At 42.6% G+C, this 24,937-nt stretch overlaps 3 protein-coding genes across 3 annotated transcripts; all 3 read right to left on the reverse strand.

The window, feature by feature from the left end:
* Positions 1–2,567: 2,567 nt before the first annotated feature.
* On the reverse strand, positions 2,568–5,660 carry LOC123481048 (zinc finger protein 184-like). The gene is made up of 3 exons (XM_041870552.2): positions 5,477–5,660; positions 4,911–5,041; positions 2,568–4,711 (listed from the first exon to the last, which is right to left on the reverse strand). The coding sequence occupies exons 1-3, from the start codon at positions 5,484–5,486 to the stop codon at positions 3,518–3,520; spliced, it is 1,335 nt and encodes a 444-aa protein (XP_041726486.2). The 5' UTR covers positions 5,487–5,660; the 3' UTR covers positions 2,568–3,517.
* A 2,334-nt stretch (positions 5,661–7,994) lies between these two features.
* Positions 7,995–16,577, reverse strand: LOC123485480 (zinc finger protein 28-like). The gene is made up of 3 exons (XM_045216432.1): positions 16,542–16,577; positions 12,769–12,896; positions 7,995–9,285 (listed from the first exon to the last, which is right to left on the reverse strand). The coding sequence occupies exons 1-3, from the start codon at positions 16,552–16,554 to the stop codon at positions 8,368–8,370; spliced, it is 1,059 nt and encodes a 352-aa protein (XP_045072367.1). The 5' UTR covers positions 16,555–16,577; the 3' UTR covers positions 7,995–8,367.
* Positions 16,578–17,412: 835 nt separating this feature from the next.
* On the reverse strand, positions 17,413–22,114 carry LOC121556677 (zinc finger protein 3-like). The gene is made up of 3 exons (XM_041870568.2): positions 21,931–22,114; positions 19,587–19,717; positions 17,413–19,380 (listed from the first exon to the last, which is right to left on the reverse strand). Exons 1-3 carry the CDS (start codon positions 21,938–21,940, stop codon positions 18,202–18,204), a joined length of 1,320 nt encoding a protein of 439 aa, XP_041726502.2. The 5' UTR covers positions 21,941–22,114; the 3' UTR covers positions 17,413–18,201.
* Positions 22,115–24,937: the final 2,823 nt, after the last annotated feature.

A 24,937-nucleotide genomic window follows, 5' to 3' on the forward strand; every position in this document is an offset into this window, starting at 1 on the left:
TACCGCTAATAGGTTACAGTAGAGTAGCCTACATGCTTGCTGTAGGCTACAAGCAAGCGAGAACACCAGCCGTCTGATACTGACTGATCAAAGGGTGGCTGGCCCAGCGGCCGCTTTTAGAACTTTTAGATAGAGCACATTATGACGTCTTGCCTGGGTTTGTTTACATTATGTATTTCCTGGGTTTGTTTTGACAGATTGATATTTCATAAACAAAAATGAGACTTACTGAGTTTTAAGACCTAAAAAATATGCTGCTATGAGACTCCATGTGTAAGGCTGCTACTCGGCTTTATGCTGGGGAGGAAGGGGGGCATGGTTTACAGGGAGGGTCTTCTCGGTGGGGAACAACCATTTTCCTATCAAACGTTCCAGCTGTCGTGATATCCTAGCAAGAAACCATATTGATATTGCAATGCTCCTAGAAACACACCTGCGCCATACGGACGCATATAGAATGCAGAACCAGTTGTACAAACTGTCTGCTTTTTCATCAGCGCCAAACAAAACTGAAGGTGTAATCATAATGATACATAAGAAACTCAAAATCACCATCTTGGGTAAAGACCAAAACCAAGAACGCAGAATCACTTTCCTTAAATGTATCCATAATGGAAAGAAAATGTTCTTTATTAATGTGTACGCTCCAAATTCATATGATATTACGTTTTTTTATTGTCTGAACAGCATATTGTTAGAATTAACTGAATTCCATCTGGTTATCCTACATTCTGTGATCAATTTGAAATTGAACCAAATGAATTCTTAATGATCAATACAAATTCAGTTGATGACCCCCGGATTCTATGGGATACCATCAAAGGTTTTTATTAAAAATAATGCAACTGCATTTGCATCTGGGTTGAATAAATTACAATTAAAGAACATCAGAATTGGAAATGTTGTTAACTGCATTAGAGCGTTCTCAACAAAAACTATTTTCAGAGCAGGTAGCTATTTTCAAAGTCAAGACCGAACTTAAATGTATTGATAAAAGTGGGTTTGTTAAAAATAATTTATCCTCGAATAACCTCCGTCGACTATTACAGAGCCTTCAGAAAGTATTCACACCCCTTGACTTTTTCCACATTTTGTTGTTACAGCCTGAATTTAAAATGGATTACATTCAGAGTTTTGGTCACTGGCCTATACACAATACCCCATAATGTCAAAGTGGAATTATGTTTTTTGAAATTTGTACAACTTAATTAAAAATGAAAAGCTGAAATGTCTTGGGTCAATAAGTAGTCCACCCCTTTGTTATGGCAAGCCTAAATAACTTCAGGAGTAAAAATGTGCTTAACAAGTCAAATAATAAGTTGCCTGGTCCAACTCTGTGTGCAATAATGGTGTTTAACATGATTTTTGAATGACTACCCCATCTCTGTACCCCACACATACAATGATCTGTAAGCTCCCTCAGTCGAGCAGTGAATTTCAAGCACAGATTCAACGTCAAAATCCAGGGAGGTTTTCCAATGCCCTGCAAAGAAGGGCACTTATTGGTAGATGGGTAAAAAAAAGCTGACATTGAATATCCCTTTGAGCATGGTTAAGTTATTAATTACACTTTGGATGGTGTATCAATACACCCAGTCACTATAAAGATATAGGTGTCCTTCCTAACTCAGTTGCCGGAGAGGAAGGAAACTCTGGGATTTCACCATGAGGCCAATGGTGACTTTAAAACAGTTACAGAGTTTTTAATGGCTGTGATAAGAGAAAACTGAGGACGGATGAACAACATTGTAGTTACTCCACAGTACTAACCTAATTGACAGAGGGAAAAGAAGGAAGCCTGTACAGAATACAAATATTCCAAAACATGCATCCTGTTTGCAACAAGGCACTAAAGTAATACTGCAAAAAATGTGGCAAAGCTATTCAGTTTTTGTCCTCAATACAAAGTGTTATGTTGGGGAAAATCCAATACAACACATTACTGAGTACCACTCTCCATATTTTGAAGCATAGTGGTGGCTGCATCATGTTATGGGTATTCTTGTAGTTGTTAAGGACTGGGGAGTTTCTCAGGATAAAAAATAAACTGAAAACCTGGTTCAGTCTGCTTTCCAACAGACACTGGGAGATGAATTCACCTTTCAGCAGGCCAATAACCTAAAATACAAAGGCAAATATACACTGGACTTGCTTACCAAGAAGACAGTGAATGTTCCTGAGTGGCCGTGTTACAGTCTTGACTTAAATCTACATGAAAATCTATGGAAAGACCTGAAAATGGTTGTCTAGCAATGATCAACAACCAATTTGACAGAGCTTGAAGAATTTTGAAAAGAATAATGGGCAAATGTTGCACAATCCAGGTGTGGAAAGCTCTTAGAGCCTTACCCAGAAAGACTCACAGCTGTAATCGCTGCCAAAGGTGCTTCTACAAAGTATTGACTCAGTGGTGTGAATACTTATGTAAATGAGATATTTATGTATTTCATTTTTAATAAATTTGCTAACATTTCTAAAAATATGTTTGCACTTTGTCATTATGGGGTATTGTGTGTAGATGGGTGAGAGAAAAAATAGATGTAATCCATTTTGAATTCAGGCTGTAACACAACAAAATGTGGAATCAGTCAAGGGGCATGAATACTTTCAGAAGGCACTGTAGGTACATTTACCTCTATCAAGGTGTGAAGAAGGTATTTCACGTATGTCCAGAGACCACTGGGCATTCCCAAAACATATGTATATAGGTCCCGACTGAACCAAGAGTGCAACCGTTGCAAAGATTATCGCCAGAGAGTTTCATCTGAAAGCGGCGATATGGTGTATCTAAACATTTGTGAAAACATTTTAAATGAATTAACTGGTGAGATGTTTTTGATGATGAGAAAACATTGTTCTATATCACCTTCCAGTTCAACTGTTCTCCAAAACCTAGGAGTTCTCTGTTCCAGATGGAAGTGACCGCAGGTGCACACTTGTCGGTCGAGTTACGTTTGGAGTAGAGAGTGGAGACCAGGCCAACAGATTTGGGAGTATTCAAAAGAGTCTCAACTAGGGAATGGGTGGGGTGGCAATAAGGGAATCCCAGGGTATTCCATAGGCTTTGAGAGCCGAGCAGAGCATAAGGCAAAAAAAAAGGAAGTCCCTGGGAGATTATATGATTCTTTGAGGTCTTGAAAAGTTCGAAGACCTGAATTGTCAAAGATGTCACTGAGGGTGAAAATATTTCTACTAGACCACTGAGGAAAAACAAAGGGTTTTGAGCCCGATAAATGTAGGTTATTGTTTCATAATGGAAAATGGCTGAGAAAAGGGAATGAGACCATGAGATGTCTGTTAGCCTGTCTCCACACTTCAACTGCATTAGCAATTATTGGACCCATTCGGAGACATATATAATTTTGTATACAGCCAGAGAATAAGAGGTATTGTAGCCTAATGGGTTTGTATTAATCTATGGGTCTTTTCTGTTGAAAACAATTACCATTCATATGTCTTTAATGCAGGGTTTGATCTAAACGTCAGACGCTATCGAGTGGAATGGTTATTTTCTATGTTATAGAGTGGAATGGTTTTTCTGCTGGTGTATCATGAGATAGCTCCTCTCTGAGAACCTCTTTCCGCAGTGCGTACAGACAAAAGGCCTTTCTCCCGTGTGGACCTTCAGGTGCGTCTTCAGCTGGTGCTGGCGGGAAAACCTCTTCTCACACTGGGGGCAGCTGTAGGGTTTCTCCCCTGTGTGGACCATCTGGTGCCTCTTCAGGTTGCAAGCCTGGGCGAAGCGCATGTGACACTGGGTACAGCTGAAGGGTTTCACCCCTGTGTGGACCCTCTGATGGATCTCCACCTTCTGGGAGCAGCTGAAGCCTTTGTTACAGAATGTGCAGAGGAACCGTTTCTCTTTATTATTGCCTGATGTGGCTCCCCCTCCCTGCGCCTTGGCACTTTGGTCTTTTGAGTTCAATACCTGATCGAAAAGGATGCAGCCATGTGAATCGGAAGGCCCCAATGACGTGGACACTGGGTCGCGATCCCTGAACACGTGTAAAGGGGAGTGGGTGGCGACATTTAGATTTGTCTCTAAGCTTTCCCTGTAATCTAAGAAATTTTTGCTGTGTGAGTGTCCATCTCCTATGTGACTATCTGCATTCCATGTAGGAGCGTCGCCCTCCACTTTCACAGTCACTTCATCTACGACTATAACCTCCCCTTTCTTATCTAGGCACCCTTCAGAGTATACACTACTACTGTATCCGTTCCAGTCCCCTCTAGACAGATCAGTCTGTGTCTCTAAACCCAAGGATATGTGGCCAGGGTCCATCTCTGTAGCGTAAGAACAAGACCGATCATCAACGCCAGTGTATAACGCATCACCATCTCCACAGGAATGAACCATCCTCTGGCTCTGGTGAAATTCTGGTAAGTACTCTGAAGCAGGAGCAGGAGGACAGCCCAGTGGCCCCAGCCCCAGTCTCTCTGGGTCTGATCTGTGGTCAGATCCTGTGTGTAAGAGCCTCTGTGCTACAGTTAAAGTCTCTGTGTCTGTCTCTGACGTGAGGACGGTGTTCAGCGTTCCACTGCTGCGTCGGGTCCTGGCCTGGGGCGCAGTGGTGGTGGCAAGGTCCTCCGTGACTACAGGGGGCGCCACTCCACCCGCTGCTCCCATCTGGATGTCTCTGTTGTGTCTTGGGTCCTCTCCTTCATTCCTCTCCTGCTTGACCCCAGGACCTGCAGCCTCTGCATCTGTAGACTGACAAGCAGAGAGGAGGTTATTCCCGATACCTGAGTTGAATTGGATAACAATGTTGTAGAGAAGTCTCACAAGCTCCCCTATGGCAGATAAATAAGGATGTACATGTAAGCAAATTAATAGCTGAGGGGAGCCTTTCTGAAATAAACGGGTCACATTTTATGTACTGTAATTTTTTATATTACACTACGACACTAACCTCTATCACGATAACATGCTGGGTTGAGGTTCCACTCCCCTCATCTATAGCTATGGGTTGGTCATCTCTCCACACGTTGTGTCCTGCTGGCTTCACAAAGCTCCTGTGGCCTCCAGTGAGATGTCCTTCACCTAAGAGAGTGATTGGGGTAAAAGGGGTGGTTAAGTTAGCTACTGTCAATGCTCAACACTATATTGTACACTATTGACACTGTCTACAATTGTCAAGGATGTAAAGTAACATTTCTCATAACTTCTAGATATACATTTATTGATTGATAGATTATGTTCCATGCATCACATTATTTTAATTGAGTATGATAATAGGACATTCCGTAAATCAATAATCTGGTTAGAATATGATGTCTTTGTGCAAGAAGAATTTGTTCTTAATTTACCTGCCTGGTAAAATAAATAAAACATTGTTAAGTAACTAAATAATGAGGGGAAGTATTGCATACTATCCAAAAACTGACCAAGACCCAATTCTGGGTAACACATTTGAACACATGCGCTGACGGGAACGGGGCGACAAGCCCCGCATTCTCCGCCTTCTGCAAAATGTACCTCTCGCCATTCCTCTGTAACGGTCGAGGATCTTGACACTACCGGGACGACTGGCGAGGACGCGCTCTCGCAATGTTCTCTCTGCACGCTCACGTGCCACCTTCAGTTCCAGTAGCTGTAGTTTCCTCCGCAATGCCCTGTTTTCTTTCTGGCTTTGAGTTATTTCCAAACGAAACACTGCATAGTCGTCGTCTACGAGTTTACAGATCTCTGCCACGGCTGAATTCGCTAGCACCTCCATGATGGAGGCTATTTGATTGTGAAAAACCATACAGTTAGCCATTGTTAGCTAACGTTACCTAGATAACATCTATCAACCAAGCCCTGTCTCCAATGCGAATAAAATACTACCTGGGGTAAGTATGTGATGCTATGCAGTCAATTTAGTCATATTTTGAGTTCCATTGTGTTAATACACGTATAAATAACAGCAATAAAAACGCTAAAGTGGAAATTGTTTTTGGTCCTTGTTACCTTCCGTTTACACTGAAGAGAAAGCATGTTATTGGGTGGCGTCATAGCTCAAAGGGTGTGGCTAAATTAAAAGTGTACGCGTGCTTCTCTTTGAACTACGGTACTGCTACATCAAACCAAATTGTCATGATTTGTCATTGCTATCTGGAATCCTTGGGACGTCGGCCACCCTAACCTTAACCAGGGTTGCCAGGTCCAGCTATAATTTAAAGGCCAATGACCCCTGAAAACTGCCACAAGGCCTGAAAACTAGCCCAAAATGTATTTGCGCAACAATAAACCCTTTTTCAATAACATTATCGAGTAAATTAAGAAGGAATATCAACATCATGTTTAATGACCTAGGTAGGCTAAGAAGCAAAATGTGTGGACTTTCCCCCATAACACAAGCACGTGAAGGAGTTCCATAATAACTTTAATTTCAAATTTCCACTCGCGCAGCGATCCAGACCCTAGAACTGAGCATGAGTAAAACTCTTTGCTTGATACTGTTACCCATAAGAAAAGTCGACATTAGAATGCAGTTTACTTTAAACCACCGCTGAGCTAATTTATCTAAAGAGCTCTAGTGCACCTAAAGTTGTTTTCCAATGCTTTGTCGCTGTTATAGCAGTTCCGGCGCGTTAATATGTTTTATGGAAAAAGGGTGTCTCTATAATGACCAATCTAAATAGCCTACCTACAAATGGTAAAAAGTTGTCACGATGTGCGCGCGTGCTGCTCGGTCTCCTCGACACAGCTGCAGCAATCTCTCAACCAGAACTCTCAACGCACACACACCCCTATGGCTCTCCACCATTCACTCACATCCTGCTCACTACCTGATACTCAGCAGCAGCAGATCACAGTGAAATAATTTATATTTTGATATGAGAAATGCTATGGCGGCCGAGGTGCAATTTAGAAGTAGCCCAAAAACCAATACATTTTCACCCGCGACATTGCTTTCAAAGTAGCCCAATTTACAGGAAAACTGCGAACATGGCAACACTTACCTTAACCCCTACCCATTTTAATGTTCAACTTCAATGTGGTAGGGACGTCCCAAAGATTCCAGATAGCTATGACCATTCATGATCATTTCCTTTGAAGCTCAGCGCAGACTTGTTTAGAAAAATTACCGTAAATGATCTGAAAAGAATGGCTGGCTATATCCCATCGGTGGCAAGGACATAAGCCTATAGGTTCAAAGGAAGCCAACAAAACTAAGACCAATTTTAATTCTAAATGATAAACAAGCAAATAAAAGTAAACATAGCAAAAGGACATGATTTCTCATTTATTTACAGATTTGATCACCTAAGTAAAGGAACAGGTACCACTGTTATAAAAGTGTTATAAAAAGAGGGGGACATATTGGTAATGAATTGAACATAGACAAAAACAAATTTGGAGGGGAAATATAGTGTTACATTTCAATGACAGTGTTTTGGCCATGCCAGCACACCAAACAACAAGTCTATATCATGTGAGAATGTAAGCGTACCTTGAGCCCTATACTACATACATGGTTTGAGGAGTTAGCGAGGTAACTTTGGTCAACTCTGAGTTCAATTCGGGATAACCGGTACAACGAAAGTGGCTCACCTTTTAGCCAGGTAAATTTCTATGGCAACAAATCCTTCAGAACTAACCTTCTCCCGGGCAGGCTAACTCAGGGCTAACTCCATTTATCCTGAATGAAGTGTCTGAGCTGCGAGTTGAGGACCAATTCAATTAGATTTCCTACCTCTCACAATGATTGCGTCATCATCCCCTGCATTTGAGGAAGATTACCGATTTAAATATTTTATTAATAAAACAATTATTTTTTACTAAAAAATGATAAAATACCTATCATATAACACATTTAGTAATGCCAGAATGCATTTCAAACTTAAATCACAGTAAAACTTGTGTATGACTTAATACAATTATTTGTATTGATAGAAGTGGGAAAAAAGGTGCTCGTGCATTGATAAGCACACCAAAGGCGGCATTAACGATAAGTAATAAAATAAAGACGGCACTTCAACAAGCCTATTTCACACCATAGCCTGCTGAATTTGCAAGATAAGTTTTCTTTCATTTTGATTTAGGCACAATCTCAGCATTGTCTCAATGAAGAGTTCGGCATTCGAGTAGCCACGTGAGACATCATGCACGCGCAGTTACAAACCTGCTAGAGTTAGCAGCAGGCGGACAAGCAATATCCACTGTCGTAGTATGGATGGAGCCTGACCTGAAATGTGAAGCTAACTGAAGCAGGCTAGCTTTAGAAAACCCAGAGTCGATCTAGCTTCAATCGTAGTATATCCCTCAGATGCTCAACTGAGGGACTTAGTAATAAAATAAAAAAACTCTTACCCCAAGACACTCCACATGATAACTATAATAAGGTTCCCAGATATCCCCTGTGTATATATCAAGCCACACTGCTACGATTTCTCCCCATTGTGGACACTCCTATGTCTGATAAGGCTAGTCAGGAAGGAGAAGCTCTTGTAACATAGTTTGCACTTGAAGGGCCTCTCCTTGGTGTGAACGGCCTGGTGCCTCTTCACATAGTTCGCATGAGCGAAGCGCTTCTCACACGTGGGGCAAGCATAGGTCTTGCCGGCATCCGTCCTAATGCTCGGCCTCACACGTTGTGACCCAATGACACCAGTGGAGGTAGAAGCAGTAGCCACCACCCTCAGGTGGTTAGTCTTTGAGCTCCCTCCTTGACCTCTAGCCATTGTTTGGGTGTTGTTGGGATTGTGTACTGTGTTATAGGCTAGGTACCTCTCATGGTGAATACCCATCCTGACCCTGTCTATATTTGTGGGGTAACCATGAGATAACTGAGGAAGGCTAGACCCAGGCTTTCTATGAACCCATTCACCAGGAATTAGACGAGATCCTGAAGGGGAAGACAGACTTCCTGTTAGACTCCCACCAGGGGTGTCTCCCACCACTCTCTGAAGCCCAAGGTGACCTCTGTTCATCATGGATACTGTGGTGTTTGTATCATAGGAACAGGAGGGTCTATCTCTATCAGCCCCAGGCCCTGCTTCATCCCTGCACTGAGACTGTGAAGAGAAGGGTCTGGGCTGCAGACTGGAGCCTCTGTCTCTCTGATGACCACCAGGACTGAGGTTGTTCAGTCCACCTGTCCACTGATTGTGTTCTGTGTAGTGGTTGTGATGGAGTCTCTGTCCCTCACGGTTGGGTCCTGGTTCCGACTCAGGAAGGAAGAGTGACGGCTCCTGATCCATTGTCCTGATCCGGGACCAGGGTTTATGACCAGCAGCTTCAGAGGTCCAATCTCTCCCGCCAGCAACATCGGATATCAGCAGGTCTTCATGGATTGCAGACTGCAAATAAAGATTGTACAGAAAAGCATAAAGGTTTATATAAGAAACTCTTTACTGTACACACAGAAACATTCCATGACATAATAAAAATGTAACCACAGTCAAGCCAATCTCTAACACTGTGATTCAAGTACCTAACAATATGGAGCAATTGGAATTTATTATAAAAAATAAAATGCTCCATACGTGTTGATTCAAGAATGAAGTATAATGTTTTGGTTCGACTGAGATAAGGGAAACTCAGTCCTAGAAATGTATTTTTTTTTATACAAGTCAGTCAGCACACAGTCGATTTTGTATTTAATTTCAACAAAATTCTCATACACTCACATACAGGACTTAAACACAGCTTTACTACTTTCTGTCAAGTAAACATGAAGTAAGGCGCTATCATTATCTCACTATAAAACACCAGCATCAACCTGAAGGGACTAAGTTTGTCACTCTTCATTAGTGAAGCATTTTTACAGACACCATCACACCAACCATAACCTTATCATCTACTCTGTCTCATCATACTACTTATTTCCTCAGTTTACCTCATCCAGTTCCCTACAACATCCAAAACCAACAGAATGAACTACCAACAAACTATACTGAACAAAAATATAAACGCAACATGTAGTGTTAGTCCCATGTTTCATGAGCTGAAATAAAAGCTCCCAGACATTTTACATACAGTGGGGAAGAAAAGTATTTAGTCAGCCACCAATTGTGCAAGTTCTCCCACTTAAAAAATATGAGAGAGGCCTGTAATTTTCATCATAGGTACACGTCAACTATGACAGACAAAATGAGAAAGAAAAATCCAGAAAATCACATTGTAGGATTTTTAATGACTTTATTTGCAAATTATGGTGGAAAATAAGTATTTGGTCAATAACAAAAGTTTCTCAATACTTTGTTATATACCCTTTGTTGGCAATGACACAGGTCAAACATTTTCTGTAAGTCTTCACAAGGTTTTCACACACTGTTGCTGTTATTTTGGTCCATTCCTCCATGCAGATCTCCTCTAGAGCAGTGATGTTTTGGGGCTGTCGCTGGGCAACACAGACTTTCAACTCCCTCCAAAGATTTTCTTTGGGGTTGAGATCTGGAGACTGGCTAGGCCACTCCAGGACCTTGAAATGCTTCTTACGAAGCCACTCCTTCGTTGCCCGGGCGGTGTGTTTGGGATCATTGTCATGCTGAAAGACCCAGCCACGTTTCATCTTCAATGCCCTTGCTGATGGAAGGAGGTTTTCACTCAAAATCTCACGATACATGGCCCCATTCATTCTTTCCTTTACACGGATCAGTCGTCCTGGTCCCTTTGCAGAAAAACAGCCCCAAAGCATGATGTTTCCACCCCTATGCTTCACAGTAGGTATGGTGTTCTTTGGATGCAACTCAGCATTCTTTGTCCTCCAAACACGACGAGGTTTAGTTTTTACCAAAAAGTTCTATTTTGGTTTCATCTGACCATATGACATTCTCACAATCCTCTTCTGGATCATCCAAATGCACTCTAGCAAACTTCAGACGGGCCTGGACATGTATTGGCTTAAGCAGGGGACACGTCTGGCACTGCAGGATTTGAGTCCCTGGCGGCGTAGTGTGTTACTGATGGTAGGCTTTGTTACTTTGGTCCCAGCTCTCTGCAGGTCATTCACTAGGTCCCCCGTGTGGTTCTGGGATTTTTGCTCACCGTTCTTGTGATCATTTTGACCCCACGGGGTGAGATCTTGCGTGGAGCCCCAGATCGAGGGAGATTATCAGTGGTCTTGTATGTCTTCCATTTCCTAATAATTGCTCCCACAGTTGATTTCTTCAAACCAAGCTGCTTACCTATTGCAGATTCAGTCTTCCCAGCCTGGTGCAGGTCTACAATTTTGTTTCTGGTGTCCTTTGACAGCTCTTTGGTCTTGGCCATAGTGGAGTTTGGAGTGTGACTGTTTGAGGTTGTGGACAGGTGTCTTTTAAACTGATAACAAGTTCAAACAGGTGCCATTAATACAGGTAATGAGTGGAGGACAGAGGAGCCTCTTAAAGAAGAAGTTACAGGTCTGTGAGAGCCAGAAATCTTGCTTGTTTGTAGGTGACCAAATACTTATTTTCCACCATAATTTGCAAATAAATTCATAAAAAATCCTACAATGTGATTTTCTGGAATTTTTTTCTCAATTTGTCTGTCATAGTTGACGTGTACCTATGATGAAAATTACAGGCCTCTCTCATCTTTTTTAAGTGGGAGAACTTGCACAATTGGTGGCTGACTAAATACTTTTTTTCCCCACTGTATGCACAAAAAGCTTATTTATCTTAAATATTGTGCACAAGTTTGTTTACATCCCTGTTAGTGAGCATTTCTCCTTTGCCAATATAATCCATCCACCTGACAGGTGTGGCATAGCAAGAGGCTGATTAAACAGCATGATCATTACACAGGTGCACCTTTTGCTGGGGACAATAAAAGGCCACTAAAACATGCAGTTTTGTCACACAACACAATGCCACAGATGTCTCAAGTTTTGAGGGAGCGTGCAATTGGCATGCTCAGTGCAGGAATGTCCACCAGAGCTGTTGCCAGAGAATTTAATGTTCATTTATCTACCATAAGCCGCCTCTGACGTCATTTTAGAGAATTTGGCAGTACGTCCAACCGGCCTCACAACCACTGTACTACATTACAGTACACTATACATGGGCCGTCTACATTTTCTGCTGGTGTATCCTGAGGTAGCTCCCCCCTGAGAACACAGGCGAATGGCCTCTCCCGTGTGGATCTTCAGGTGCATCTTCAGCTGTTGGTGGTGGGAGAACCTCTTCTCACACTGGGGCAGCTGTAAGAATTCTCTCCTGGGTGGACCCTCTTCAGGTTGGACGAGTCCGAAAAACTGGCCTGGCACAGGTGGCAGCTGAATCGTTTCTCCTCCGTGTGCATCCTCTGGTGGATCTCCACTTGTTTGGGGAAACTGAAGGCTTTCCCACAGAACGAACACTGGAAGCACTTCTCTTTGTCGCCACCACCTTTACTGATTCTGTCTCTATTACTGTCATTTTTTAATGGGCTTGTGTAGCCATTTATTGTTGAGGCACTGGCATTGGCTGAGGTCTGGTTTAACATTAGGAGAGTGTGAGGAGGACCAAGGCCAGGGAGTGTCTGTGTTGTCACAGGGTCCATGTTCCAGTTGATAGATCCTATAGAAGGCAGGCTGAAGGCAGCACCTGTTAGGGGGGTTAACCTGAGGCGCCACAAGTCTCTCTGAATCACTATAGGACCAGAACGGAGCATTGCTAGCCAAGTCTGTTTTCTCCCTCCAGATACGGACACCTCCCTGTCCCCGCAGACCAAATCTATGCCTCGCCCTGGTCTCAGCCAGTCTGTTGTCATGGAGACTAGAATTCGGATGTTGTTTTGTGTTCAACTGTCTGTTTCTGGTTGTGGTTAACAGTGTTGTTCCCCAGCCCAGAGTTGAGGATAATGTCCCATCCACTGACCTCCACTATTTCGCCTCTGGTCCTGGCCTGCTCTGTGATGTTGTCCCCCGGGCCCTTGGCTGCACCCATCTGGGTCTGGGAATCCAAGATGGCTCCCCAGTCTCCTCTGTTAGCTTCTTGCCAACCACCTACAGGAAAATGTTACTATCCAGACTGAACAAACATGACACATGGATGAATTTTTAGACATGGATTTTAAGTGTGTTATTTGCCTGGTGACTCATTGGGTTGGAAGCATTCGATTTTGCAATCGCATACATTTTTGGGGATTTGTGTGCCCATGAAAACGTTTTTTACCCGATAACATACACAGAGTGTACAAAACATTAGGAACACCTTCCTAATATTGAGTGGCACCCCCATTTCCCTTCAGAACAGCCACAATTCGTTGGGGCAAGGACTCTACAAGGTGTCAAGCGTTCCACAGGGATGCTGGCCTATGTTGACTCCAATGCTTTCCACAGTTGTGTCAAATTGGCTGGATGTCCTGTGGGTGGTGGACCATTCTTGATACACACAGGAAACCATTAAGCATGAAAAACCCAGCAGTGTTGCAGTTCTTGACACACTCAAACCTGCGCCTGGCACCTACTACCATACCCCGTTCAAAGGCACAATTTTTTTTTGTCATGCCCATTCACCCTCTGAATGGCACACATACACAATCAATGTCTCAATCGTCTCAAGGCTTAAAAATCCTTCTTTAACCTGTCTCCCCCCCTTCATCTACACTGATTTAAAGTGGATTTAACAAGTGACATCAATAAGGGATCATAGCGTTCACCTGGTCAGTCTATATCATGGAAAGAGCAGGTGTTCCTAATGTTTTGTTTCGCAGTGTACATCATTTTTGTATTTCATACAAATTGTATTGATATTGTTTTATAAATGAAGTACTCATATTGTGTCATGTTTAATACAAAAATAATAGCCAGGTGCATCACTATTCCTATTGTTGGATTCTAGCTTGAAATATACTAATTCATGTTACCATACTAGAACTTGATTACTTTACATGTATAAGGAATGTATATGATGGGGTCAATGAAGGGTAGACAGTAACTTTCCATATTCTGTTCCATGTTGCTAAGGAGGGAGGTGAAGGGTGTCATGACTGTCCTGACAGTGGATCAAAGGACTTTCGCTTCCTTGCCATTAAGTATTGGGAGAAAGGACCGCTTTGTTAACACAGAGATACTTCCCGCCAAAACTCCAACATCCTAAAGTGGATAATGAAACAATATTTCTAACACAAAGAATGGGGGAAATGGTCGGTGGGGACTGAAAGAACAATCATGTCGAATTCGTTACTATGTTGTGATGTCATTAAAAGACGGTGGAACAACATAACTGTATCTCTGGGGGTGTACACTTCCCAGTTATGAGGTTTGCATCTAATTGTTGTATATAAAAAAATATTAAGTATAATATTACTTTTGTGAATATAACAATGTGATTTTAGCATTCTAGATGAGATGATTGTTTTCCGTATTGACTTGTTCTCAGTCAGTGGCCACGCCCAGATGAGCAGAAACATGATGAAACGCCCCCTTTTCTACTCAAGTATAAAACCCCTCATGACGAAATTCACATCAGACCAAGCAGACTTCAGTGTAAGCCGGATGTTGCAAATGGTTGAATTTCTACCAGACCAGGAAGCGTGAAGCTGTGGCTACACGGCTTGAAATGGTTGACACTCTACAGACCAGAAAACGTGAGGTGGTACGTTTGAAATAGTGAATCTCAAACTCTCAATCTCTACACGAGAAGAAGACCACGCACTAGACCTTATCATATCAGTCTGCAGCTATACATGTAAAGAGTCGAGAACTTTCACTAAAGACATGAGTTGGGAAGGACAATCCCATCTCAGACAACCGTTGGTACATCTGAAGTATCTATTCTAACGAACACTCCATTAGAAGACAAGCCGAGTCTCACCGAAGTGGAACCAGGACACTCAAACCCTTTTTGAGAAAGTGGTTCAACAGTGAGACGACGATCAAGGACAGCTACGCATAAATATATACATTGCATTTATTATCCGAATGAGCGGTGGTTAGGGTGCTAAGTATTATGATTACTGTGAGCGTAGTTTCCAAATGTAACAACGATAGTTTGAGTCTCTCCCTTTCAGTCTCTGAACCAAGCAGTCATGCTATAGTCCAGTCCACTAGGGACCTGTTTTCATTGTATTACGTTAGTAATCAATAACCAATACCGTGTGTGTGTTTGTATTCTGTGTTATTATTTAGTTAGTTAGTAAATCAATAATTAAGCCAATTTGTGTATTGCTGATTCATCAATAAGGTTAGGGTTCTTGCAGGTTCAAGGATTATGCGACGTTCAGAATGAGACTGATAAGAGGTAATTATTTAATAAGTGACTTACCGATATATAACATATATCTTCTAAGAGTTTAATTCGGGAGATGGTAACTTGTTAAACAACTTATTCCGTGGTGCCCCAAATTCCTAATGAGTTCATTTTTACATGATTAATTTAATCGAGTGACAATTAAACATAGTTAGTTGATTTGATAAATAACAGTCATCACATTAATAACGGCAATAGTTTGTCTCTGATAAGGCAGGCCAGCTGCGGAACTGGGGAGCGAGGAATGCCTCTCGAGGTCAAGTCAACAGATGAAGTGAGAAGAAGCTAGAAAAAAGCCCTTCATCAATGAGAAGCAAAGAAGAGCCAGGCTGAGATTTTCAAAATACCATAAGGATTGGACCATAGAGGACTGGAGTAAGGTCATCTTCTCTGATGAGTCCAATTTTCAGCTTTGCCCAACACCTGGTCATCTAATGGTTAGACGGAGACCTGGAGAGGCCTACAAGCCACAGTGTCTCGCACCCACTGTGAAATTTGGTGGAGGATCGGTGATGATCTGGGGGTGCTTCAGCAAGGCTGGAATCGGGCAGATGCTCTTTGTGAAGGACGCATGAATCAAGCCACGTACAAGGTTGTCCTGGAAGAAAACTTGCTTCCTTTTGCTCTGACATTGTTCCCCAACTCTGAGGATTGGTTTTTCCAGCAGGACAATGCACCATGCCACACAGCCAGGTCAATCAAGGTGTGGATGGAGGACCACCAGATCAAGACCCTGTCATGGCCAGCCCAATCTCCAGACCTGAACCCCATTGAAAACTTCTGGAATGTGATCTAGAGGAAGATGGATGGTCACAAGCAATCAAACAAAGCCGAGCTGCTTGAAAATTTGCGCCAGGAGTGGCATAAAGTCACCCAACATCAATGTGACAGACTGGTGGAGAGCATGCCAAGACGCATGAAAGCTGTGATTGAAAATCAGGGTTATTCCACCAAATATAGATTTTTGAACTCTTCCTAAGTTAAAACATTACTATTGTGTTGTTTAAAAATGAACATGAACTTATTTTCTTGCATTATTCGAGGTCTGACAACACTGCACTTTTTTGTTATTTTGACCAGTTGTCATTTTCTGCAAATAAATGCTCTAAATGACAATATTTTTATCTGGAATTTGGGAGAAATGTTGTCAGTAGTTCATAGAATAAAACAAAATGTTATTTTTACCCAAACACAGACCTATAAATAGTAAAACCAGAGATTAAATTAAATTTTTCCACAGCTGTATACCTTGCCTTTGCAGCTGTATGACCCAGTGGATGAATAAGCGTGGTTTGAGCTTTTTCTAGTCGTCCTTTTGAGTTTTTACTCCATTTGTTCAGAACCTAACGCTATTGAATATTATTACTGTATGTAGGCTATATGTATTTCTCCCTTACCTTGCTCCCCCATCTTTAGTCCACTCAGCAAGTCAATGCTCTCTGGTCCGTCTTCTATTGTCTCCTCTTTGAATAGCAGCAGATCAGGCTTCCCATCCTCCATGTCTACTGACTAAGAGATACAGAGTGAGAAGATGTTGGATCAAGAAAGCTGATATGAGCATCTTCTTATTGGGTAATGAGCGATTAATATGAGTACTATGCAAACATGTTAGTTCATTTGATACTATGCAAATGTGTTAGTTGATTTGATTAATTGACACTTTTTAAAGGAATAGTTTGTGATTTTGGCAATTATCTATATCCCCAGAGTCAGATTAACTTGTGCATACCATATTTTCATCTCTGCGTCCAGTATGCAGGAAGTTATAGGCAATTTCGCGAGCCAGTGCTAACTAGCTTAGCACAAAGACTGGAAGTCTTCAGGTACAGCTAGCGTGTAACCTTAAAGAGTGTCAAGTAATCAAATCAACTAATAATTCAAAGGCATCGTCCCATACTTAAAACTAAATGAATCAAGACCTGGGCCCCGAGTCTCAGAGTACGAAAGTGCTAATCTAGGACCTTTCCAAATAGAAAAGGCAAAACTGCTCCTAGATCAGCAAACCTACTCTGACACACTTTGTGGATACGGACCCTGACCTAATACCATTCAGACAGTAGTTTACAGTGGGCTCACCTCAGTGAGACTGTGTGTGGTCCTGTGCTGCTCAGCTGGTTCCTCTGTGGGTTCAGGAGGAGGTGTAGTCTGGTTGTCCTCCATTACCATGGTCCCCTCAGGGTTCCCAAGACCCTCCTCACACCCCTCCTCCTTCATCAGCAGCACCTCTGGACCCTCCTCCTCCTCCTAGAAGGGACAGGTGATACAGATTACACAGACGTACACCCCCTCAGGTACGTACACACACAGATAATAAACATACTTTCAACATGGAGTGTTTACCCATCCCCACTACATTTGAGTCCTATATTGTAGTTACAGAATGACTTCATTGTTGTTAAACCCATCATGGTGGACATAAATACGATGTTGTGGGTAAATATGAGTCACCTATGATAAGTCAATAAACTATTTTGACATGTACAGTAGGTGTTTGAAAGTGTGTGTGGGTATGTGTAGGTATATTTAGTAAGTGTATAATGGTTATAAAGCGCTGTTGGGTGTATGCAGAATAGGGTGAGATCAGATGTGATGTATACTAAAGAGAGTATCAATGAAAGTCTTGGAATGAAAAGTCCCATTTTGTGTTTATTAGACAATCAAGTTTTAAATTACACCATATGAAAACCACACATACACGTCTCAACAAAAAATCTGCATGTACTTGATAAACTGCATTCATTTTCTCATTAAAAGTGTCTTGGGGGAAAAAAATTAAGTAGTTGAATGGAAGTAATGAAAGAGGCATTTGTGAACATCATATAGCCTACACAGTACAAACACTATGTAACAGACATTTTAGGCTAATATATGCCTTATATATCACACAATGTCTGGATGCAATATTCTACCCAGGAATATTCAACACTGAAATCTGTTACTCTCGTTATTCCAAATTCATTTGTGGATCTTTTCTGCTGCCAACAATAACAATTAATCTTTGTCTTTAATGCAGGGTTTGATCTAAACGTCTAACGAGTGGAAAGGTTACTTTCTATGTTATAGAGTAGGATGGTTTTTCTGCTGGTGTATCCTGAGGCAACTCCTCTCTGAGAACCTCTTCCCGCAGTGCATACAGGCGAAGGGCCTCTTTCCCGTGTGGACCCTCTGATGCCTCTTCAGGTCGCCAGCCTGGGCGAAGCGCATGTGACACTGGGTACAGCTGAATGGTTTCTCCCCTGTGTGGACCCTATGGTGCCTCTTCAGGGTGCCAGCTTGGGCGAAGCGCATGTGACACTGGGTACAGCTGAAGGGTTTTACCCCTGTGTGGACCCTCTGGTGGATCTCCACCTTCTGTGAGCAGCTGAAGCCTTTGTTACAGAACATGCAGAGGAACCGTTTCTCCTTACTATTGCCTGATGATGTTGCTCCCCCACCATGAGCCTTGGCTCTAGCCCTATCGTTTGAGTTCAATACCTGATCGAAAAGGACGTGGCCGTGTGAATCGGAAGGTGCCATCGACGTAGACACTGGGTCGCGGTCCCTGAACGCATGTAAAGGGGAGTGGGTCGCAACATTTAGATTTGTCTCTAAGCTTTCCCTGTAATCTAAGAAGTCACTAGTGTTGCCCTGCAAGTGTCCTTCTCCTAACTGAGTATCGTCTGCATTCCATGTCAGAGGAATGTCGCCCTCCAATTTCACAGTCACCTCATCTACGACCAGACCCTCCCCTTTCTTATCTAGGCACCCTTCAGAGTATACACTACTACTGTACCGGTTCCAGTCCCCTCTCATTGGATTAGTCTGTGTATCTAAGCCCACAGGCATGTCACCAGGTATCATCTCTGTCTCTGTAGCATATGAACAGGACGGATCATTGCCAGTCTGTAACGAGTCACTTGGGTCCCGTTGGGACAGAACCGTCCTCGGGCTCGAGTTACCATAAAGTAAATGCTCTGAGAGGGGAGCAGGGGGACAGCCCAGTCGACCCAGCCCCGTTAAAGTCTCGATGTCTGTTTCGGACTTGAGGACGGCGTTCGGCGTTCCACTAACCTCCGGCGTTCCACTGGCCTCCGTGATGCTGCGTTGGGTCCTAGGCGGTGCTGGGGCGGTGGTGGGGTCCTCCGTGACTACAGGGGGAGCTCCAGCCGCTCCAGTCTGGATGTCTCTGCTGTGCCGTGGGTCCTCCTCTCCTTCAGACTTCTCCAGCTTGACCCCAGGACCTGCAGCCTCTGCAGACTGACACAAGAAAAAGGAGGTTATTACCGGTACATGAGTTGAATTGGATAACAATGTCATAGGGAAGTCTCACAAGGTCCCCTATGGCAGATACATTAGGATGTACATGTAAGCAAGTGAATAGCTGAGGGGAGCCTTTCTGAAATAAACGGACCACATTTTATTTACAAAGTAACTAAATGTTAATGCAACACTACTACACTAACCTCTATCACGATAACATGCTGGGTTGAGGTTCCACTGCCCTCATCAACAGTGATTGGTTGGTCATCGCTCCATGTATTGTGTCCTGCTGGCTTCACAAAGTTCCAATGGCCTCCAGTGAGATGCCCTTCACCTGAGAGAGTTATTGGGGGTTATATACATTTACATTTTAGTCATTTAGTAGACCCTCCTATCCAGAGCGACTTACAGTTAGTGAGTGCATACATTATATATATATTTTTTAAATTTCATACTGGCCCCCCGTGGGAATCGAACCCACAACCCTTGCGTTGCAAACGCCATGCTCTACCAACTGAGCTACATCCCTGCCGGCCATTCCCTCCCCTACCCTGGACGACGCTGGGCCAATATACTGGGTGGTTCGAGCCCTGAATGCTGATTGGCTGACAGCCATGGTATATCAGACCGTATACCACAGGTATGGCAAAACATTTATTTTTCTGATCTAATTACATTGGTAACCAGTTTATAATAGCAATAAGGCACCTCTGGGGTTTGTGGTATATGGCCAACAGGGGCGGTGTGTTCAATAGGGCGATATGGGCGACGCACTGCCAAACGGGAAAAGGAAGGGATTTTTTTTCTAATCAATTATATCACGGCAACAGTAGTTATCAGTGTTGTAATCTAGACGTCTGATCTGCCACAGTGCCACTAAATGTCCAATCAGGCTAAAGTCGTGCTTCAAATGGCCCCCCTTTTGGGGCGATTTCAGTCAGGTTGAAAATCGCCCAGAAGTCTGTCATAGACTCCCATGTAAAATCAATTTTTTTCAAATATCAGAGCTTTCAATACAATCTCTATGGGTTTCTGAGGGCTTGCACTTACGCGCTTTCGTCATACGTAACATAACCATGAACGTAACTAAGAAAAAGAGCGGGTAGCCTCATCAATCAATTCACTACTACTATCAAAATGGCTAGGCTTCAGTGCAACTCGATTGTGTCTTTGAAAGAAGTTCCTTTTTGTCGGCGAACAAATGAAGATAAATTGGCAACGAAACAATTAGGACCTCCCAGACCAAATTTAATAATTCAACAGGTTTCTACTAAAGGGGGGAAGTCCTACACCCGAGGATTTTCCAAAAATTGGTACGAACGAAAAACCTGGCTAGCAGGCTGCGATGTAGCTAATGCAGTCTTCTGCTACCCCCTGCTTACTCTTTCACCCTGAAGGCGGCACGGCAGACAGCACCGCTTGGACAGCGACTGGTGTGTAACGGACATGCACCATCTTTCAGGAAAGATTAAGAAACATGAGCTGTCAAAGACCCACATGGATAGCTGTTTGAGATTGTCTGCTTTGGGGAGAGTGAACATTCCCACTCAACTGGATGAGGGATACAGGCTAGCTGTCCGCCGCCACAACGATGAGGTTAGTGTTGATAATCACAAGTTTACTGGAGAACTGAAACTGACAAGGCTGACAAGATAGGACCCTTTGTCCATTGTTATTGGATAGGAACATAACTTATAACCAGCTCCTGACCTAAATAGATCTTAGCACAACATTTTACTCAACATATCATATTCCATATTCACTATAACAAATATATTTACTACGACATTAGCAAGAACCGCCACATCCTCAGCCGGCTAATCCAGTGTGTGAAGTTTTGCGGAGTGTTTGAGTTAGCTTTGCGAGGCAAAGATGAAACTGAGGGCTCCACCAACCCTGGTAAGCCAACACTTTTGAGATCAGTCAATAAATGCTTCTGGTATTGACTTATATGCTGCCCCTGTCTTCATGTTGTTGCTGGACATATCTTTTTAAAAATGTGTGTAGGTCACCTAAATCATCAGAAAAATTGCCCCCCCTGATAATTTTTTCAGGAGCCGCCACTGATGGCCAATATACTACAGCTAACGGCTGTATCCAGGCACTCCGCGTTGCGTTGTGCCAGAGAACAGCCCTTAGCACCATGGTATATTGGCCATATACTACATCACCTCAGGCTTATTGCTTCTTTAAATAAGTGGTTAGGTTAGCTACAGTGGTATATTATACACTATTGACACTGTCTAGAATTGGCAAGGATGTAAGGTAACACTTCGCATAACTCTTGATATACTATTTATAGATCGATTGATTATGTTCCATGCATCATATTGTTTTCAATTTTTTAATATTAGGAAATGCAGTAATCAAGAATCTGGTTAGAATATGATATTGTGTCAGTGCAAGATAGCTAAGTAATCAGGGGAATTATTGCATACTATCCAAAAACTGACCAAGACCCAATTCTGGTTAACACATCTAAAGTTACACATGTGTAATGGAGAACGGGGCGACAGGCCCCTCAGCTCGGCCTTCTGCTAAATGTACCTCTTGCCATTCCTCTGTATCGGTCAATGAGCTTGACACTACTGGGACGACTGGCGAGGACGCGCTCTCGCGTTGTCCTCTCTGCGCGCTCCCGTGCCACCTTCAGTTCCAGTAGCTGTAGTTTCCTCCGCAATCCCCTGTTTTCTTTCTGGCTTTGAGAAATTTCCAAACGAAACACTGCATAGTCGTCGTCTACGAGTTTACAGATCTCTGCCACGGCTGCATTCGCTAGCACCTCCATGATGGAGGCTATTTGAGTGTGAGAAACCATACAGTTAGCCATTGTTCGCGAACGTTAGCACTGCTAGCTAGCTTTACCTAGATAACATCTATCAACCAAGTCCTGTCTCCAACGCAAATTAAAGACTACCTGGGGCGTATGTGATGCTGTGCAGTTAAATTAGTCATAGTTTGAGTTTCATTGTGTTAATGAATGTCTAACAAAAACGCTAACGTGAAAATTGTTCTTGGTCAACGCTTACTTCCGTTTACTTCTTCTTCCGTGAGGTTTTATGACGAACTACACGCAAAAGGTGTATTGCCGCCACCAACTGGATTGGGGTGAAAAATTCACAAAATAAATGTGAATTTCATTATGGGGAAGGGAAAATAACATTATACATTTTACATTTTAGTCATTTATCAGACGCTCTTATCCAGAGCGACTTACAGTTAGTGAGTGCATACATGTTTTATTTTATTTATTTATACTGGCCCCCGTGGGAAACGCCATGCTCTACCAACTGAGCTACACGGGACTATATACAAAACATTTCCAAAAACTAAATAACCACTTCCTTCAGTAATGAAAAACAGAAATGTCCAAATATTTTACAGCAAGAACATTGTAAAGGCCGATTTACAAAAGATCTGACAGGATAGTACACATATCCCAGCTGCATTCGAGTAGGGAAAGACTCCACATCAAAAAACACAAGAACAGACACCGCTTTGAAGAAGGCAAGAATAAAAAGTACTTCCGGGTCACAGATTTTTGGACTCCTTCAGAATAACAGTCCCGTCTTGTACATTTTGTAAATGAATAATTACGGGCGAAAATGAGGGAAAATGTGCACAATTGTCGATATCTTTTATACTTATCATACATATTATAGACTAATAAAAAGTATTTCCAGAATATATATTTTTAAAACATGTGTACTCCTGTCATTGATTGCACGGTACGTTTTGTCGCAGTAAAAGCGGGGTCCATTCTACTCAGGAGCACTTTTAGTTTCCATATCCACAGTTTACACCCAGAGGAGCGTTGCTGCTCATTTTGCGGCCCTTAAAGATTAACCAATCAGCTTAAATCCAATCGTTTTTTAAATATTGGACATACATATTGCACCGTACATAATAGCCTGTACGTTGTGTCGCAGTAAAAGCAGGGTCCATTCTACTCAGGAGCACTTCTAGTTTCCAAATCTACAGTTTACACCCAGAGGAGAGTGACTGCTCATTTTGCTGCACTTAACGTAGCAACGCGCATGCCCCGCCCACCTGAGGCTCTGTCTCTGTCAGCCTTCTATTTCCTGTGTTTGAGGGGTGCAAAATCTACTTGTCACTTAAATATCGTTGGATTGATTGCTTTTACTCCTGCGACTCTTTCATACTCTCGCTTGTGCCTGTGGTTTTTTCCCGTTAACGTTACGACTGCTGTTAAGTTGCGTCAATTCAAATCTGGTATAGGAACAAAAGAGGTCAATACACATCTTCTAAAATAGACTAGTATTTTAATTAATGCAAAACACTTCAATGGTAAATATGATGTTCGTATATAGGGGTCCACTGAAATACCACGCAGGGCACTCAGAGAACTGATCCATTGTTCTAAGTTCTTCTTCAAATACTCTGACAGAGATAGTTCCCGCTCCCTGCTGGGCCTATCAGGGTAGAGACTGAGCGTGGTTTAGACTTACTCAGCCAATCGTTGGCGCCCAGGCTGGTCCCAGCCCCTTGGCGCTTTACCGTTGCACACTGTTGCCAGGCATAAGTTGTTATCATCACAACCTGTAGAGTCACACCCATAGACACTGTTCCCCTGTACTCTTTGTACCTACGTCCTTGGACGGTTCACAGATCACAAAGAGGCAGTGTTCGTGTCTGTGAGAAATACAAGTCTTATCTCATCCTACCCCCTAACGTTCCTCACATGAATCACAGCTTGTTATGTGAAACAATTTATATCAGTACAGTACAAACCCATTATGTTTAATCATTAATGCATTCCTTCTAAGCTAGTCATCACATCTAGTTATGAGAAAATAGATCCCCACAATCCCCCTTTTCACACCCACTGGGTGTGAACCCAAAATAAGAAAACCCAAAATAAGACATTTCAGGGAAATGTAGTATTCCCCGTATTGACACCCTCTAGGGTGTCACTCATTAAAATACAATACAAACAAAAAGAATCACACTTTTATTAATAGGCAATAATGATAATAAAAAGGCCTTCAGTCCTTCCATCTACACCCAACTGGTACTAGGTTGGCTACCAGCCACCCAGAAACTTCAAACCTTCACATAAGGAAAGACAAACATTCACAATGGTTAACTTGATTAATAAAGCATAAAACACAGGATTAATAGAACACAAAACACAAGATTATTAAAACATAAAACACAAACAGGGAAGTACATTTTGGCCCCCTTTAGACACCCTCTAGGGTGTCACTCCACCAAGCCTGGTAGTTCATATCCTGCATTCCTTAGGTCGGAGTCCGGGATTGGGCCGTATCTCACCATCTGTTGGGAAACCGCCTACTCCATCTCCTTTCTCACCAACCCTCGGACACAAGGAATAAGACAACATCCACAAAGAACAAGTATACCCATAGAAGCTATAACTTCACCCAGAATAGTTACAACAATAGTTTTCCATTTACCAAATATGTTATCAAACCAACCGTTTAGGGAGCTATCAATACCAGAGTTCTCAGCCAGTTCATTCGCCAGCGTGGTGAGTCCCTGAAGCGCTTTGGTCACGGACCCATCCGGTGCT

This window comes from Coregonus clupeaformis, unplaced genomic scaffold (genome assembly GCF_020615455.1).
Source record: "Coregonus clupeaformis isolate EN_2021a unplaced genomic scaffold, ASM2061545v1 scaf0710, whole genome shotgun sequence".
Classification (NCBI taxonomy): Eukaryota; Metazoa; Chordata; class Actinopteri; order Salmoniformes; family Salmonidae; genus Coregonus; species Coregonus clupeaformis.

Coding starts and splice junctions, on each gene's coding strand:
- LOC123481048 (XM_041870552.2), bottom strand. Junction 4,712..4,910: donor AGCATGTTATCGTGATAGAG/GTTAGTGTCGTA, acceptor TCTGCTTGTCAG/TCTACAGATGCAGAGGCTGC.
- LOC123485480 (XM_045216432.1), bottom strand. Junction 9,286..12,768: donor CCAGAGGCGAAATAGTGGAG/GTCAGTGGATGG, acceptor CTTTATTTGCAG/TCTGCAATCCATGAAGACCT.
- LOC121556677 (XM_041870568.2), bottom strand. Junction 19,381..19,586: donor AGCATGTTATCGTGATAGAG/GTTAGTGTAGTA, acceptor TTCTTGTGTCAG/TCTGCAGAGGCTGCAGGTCC.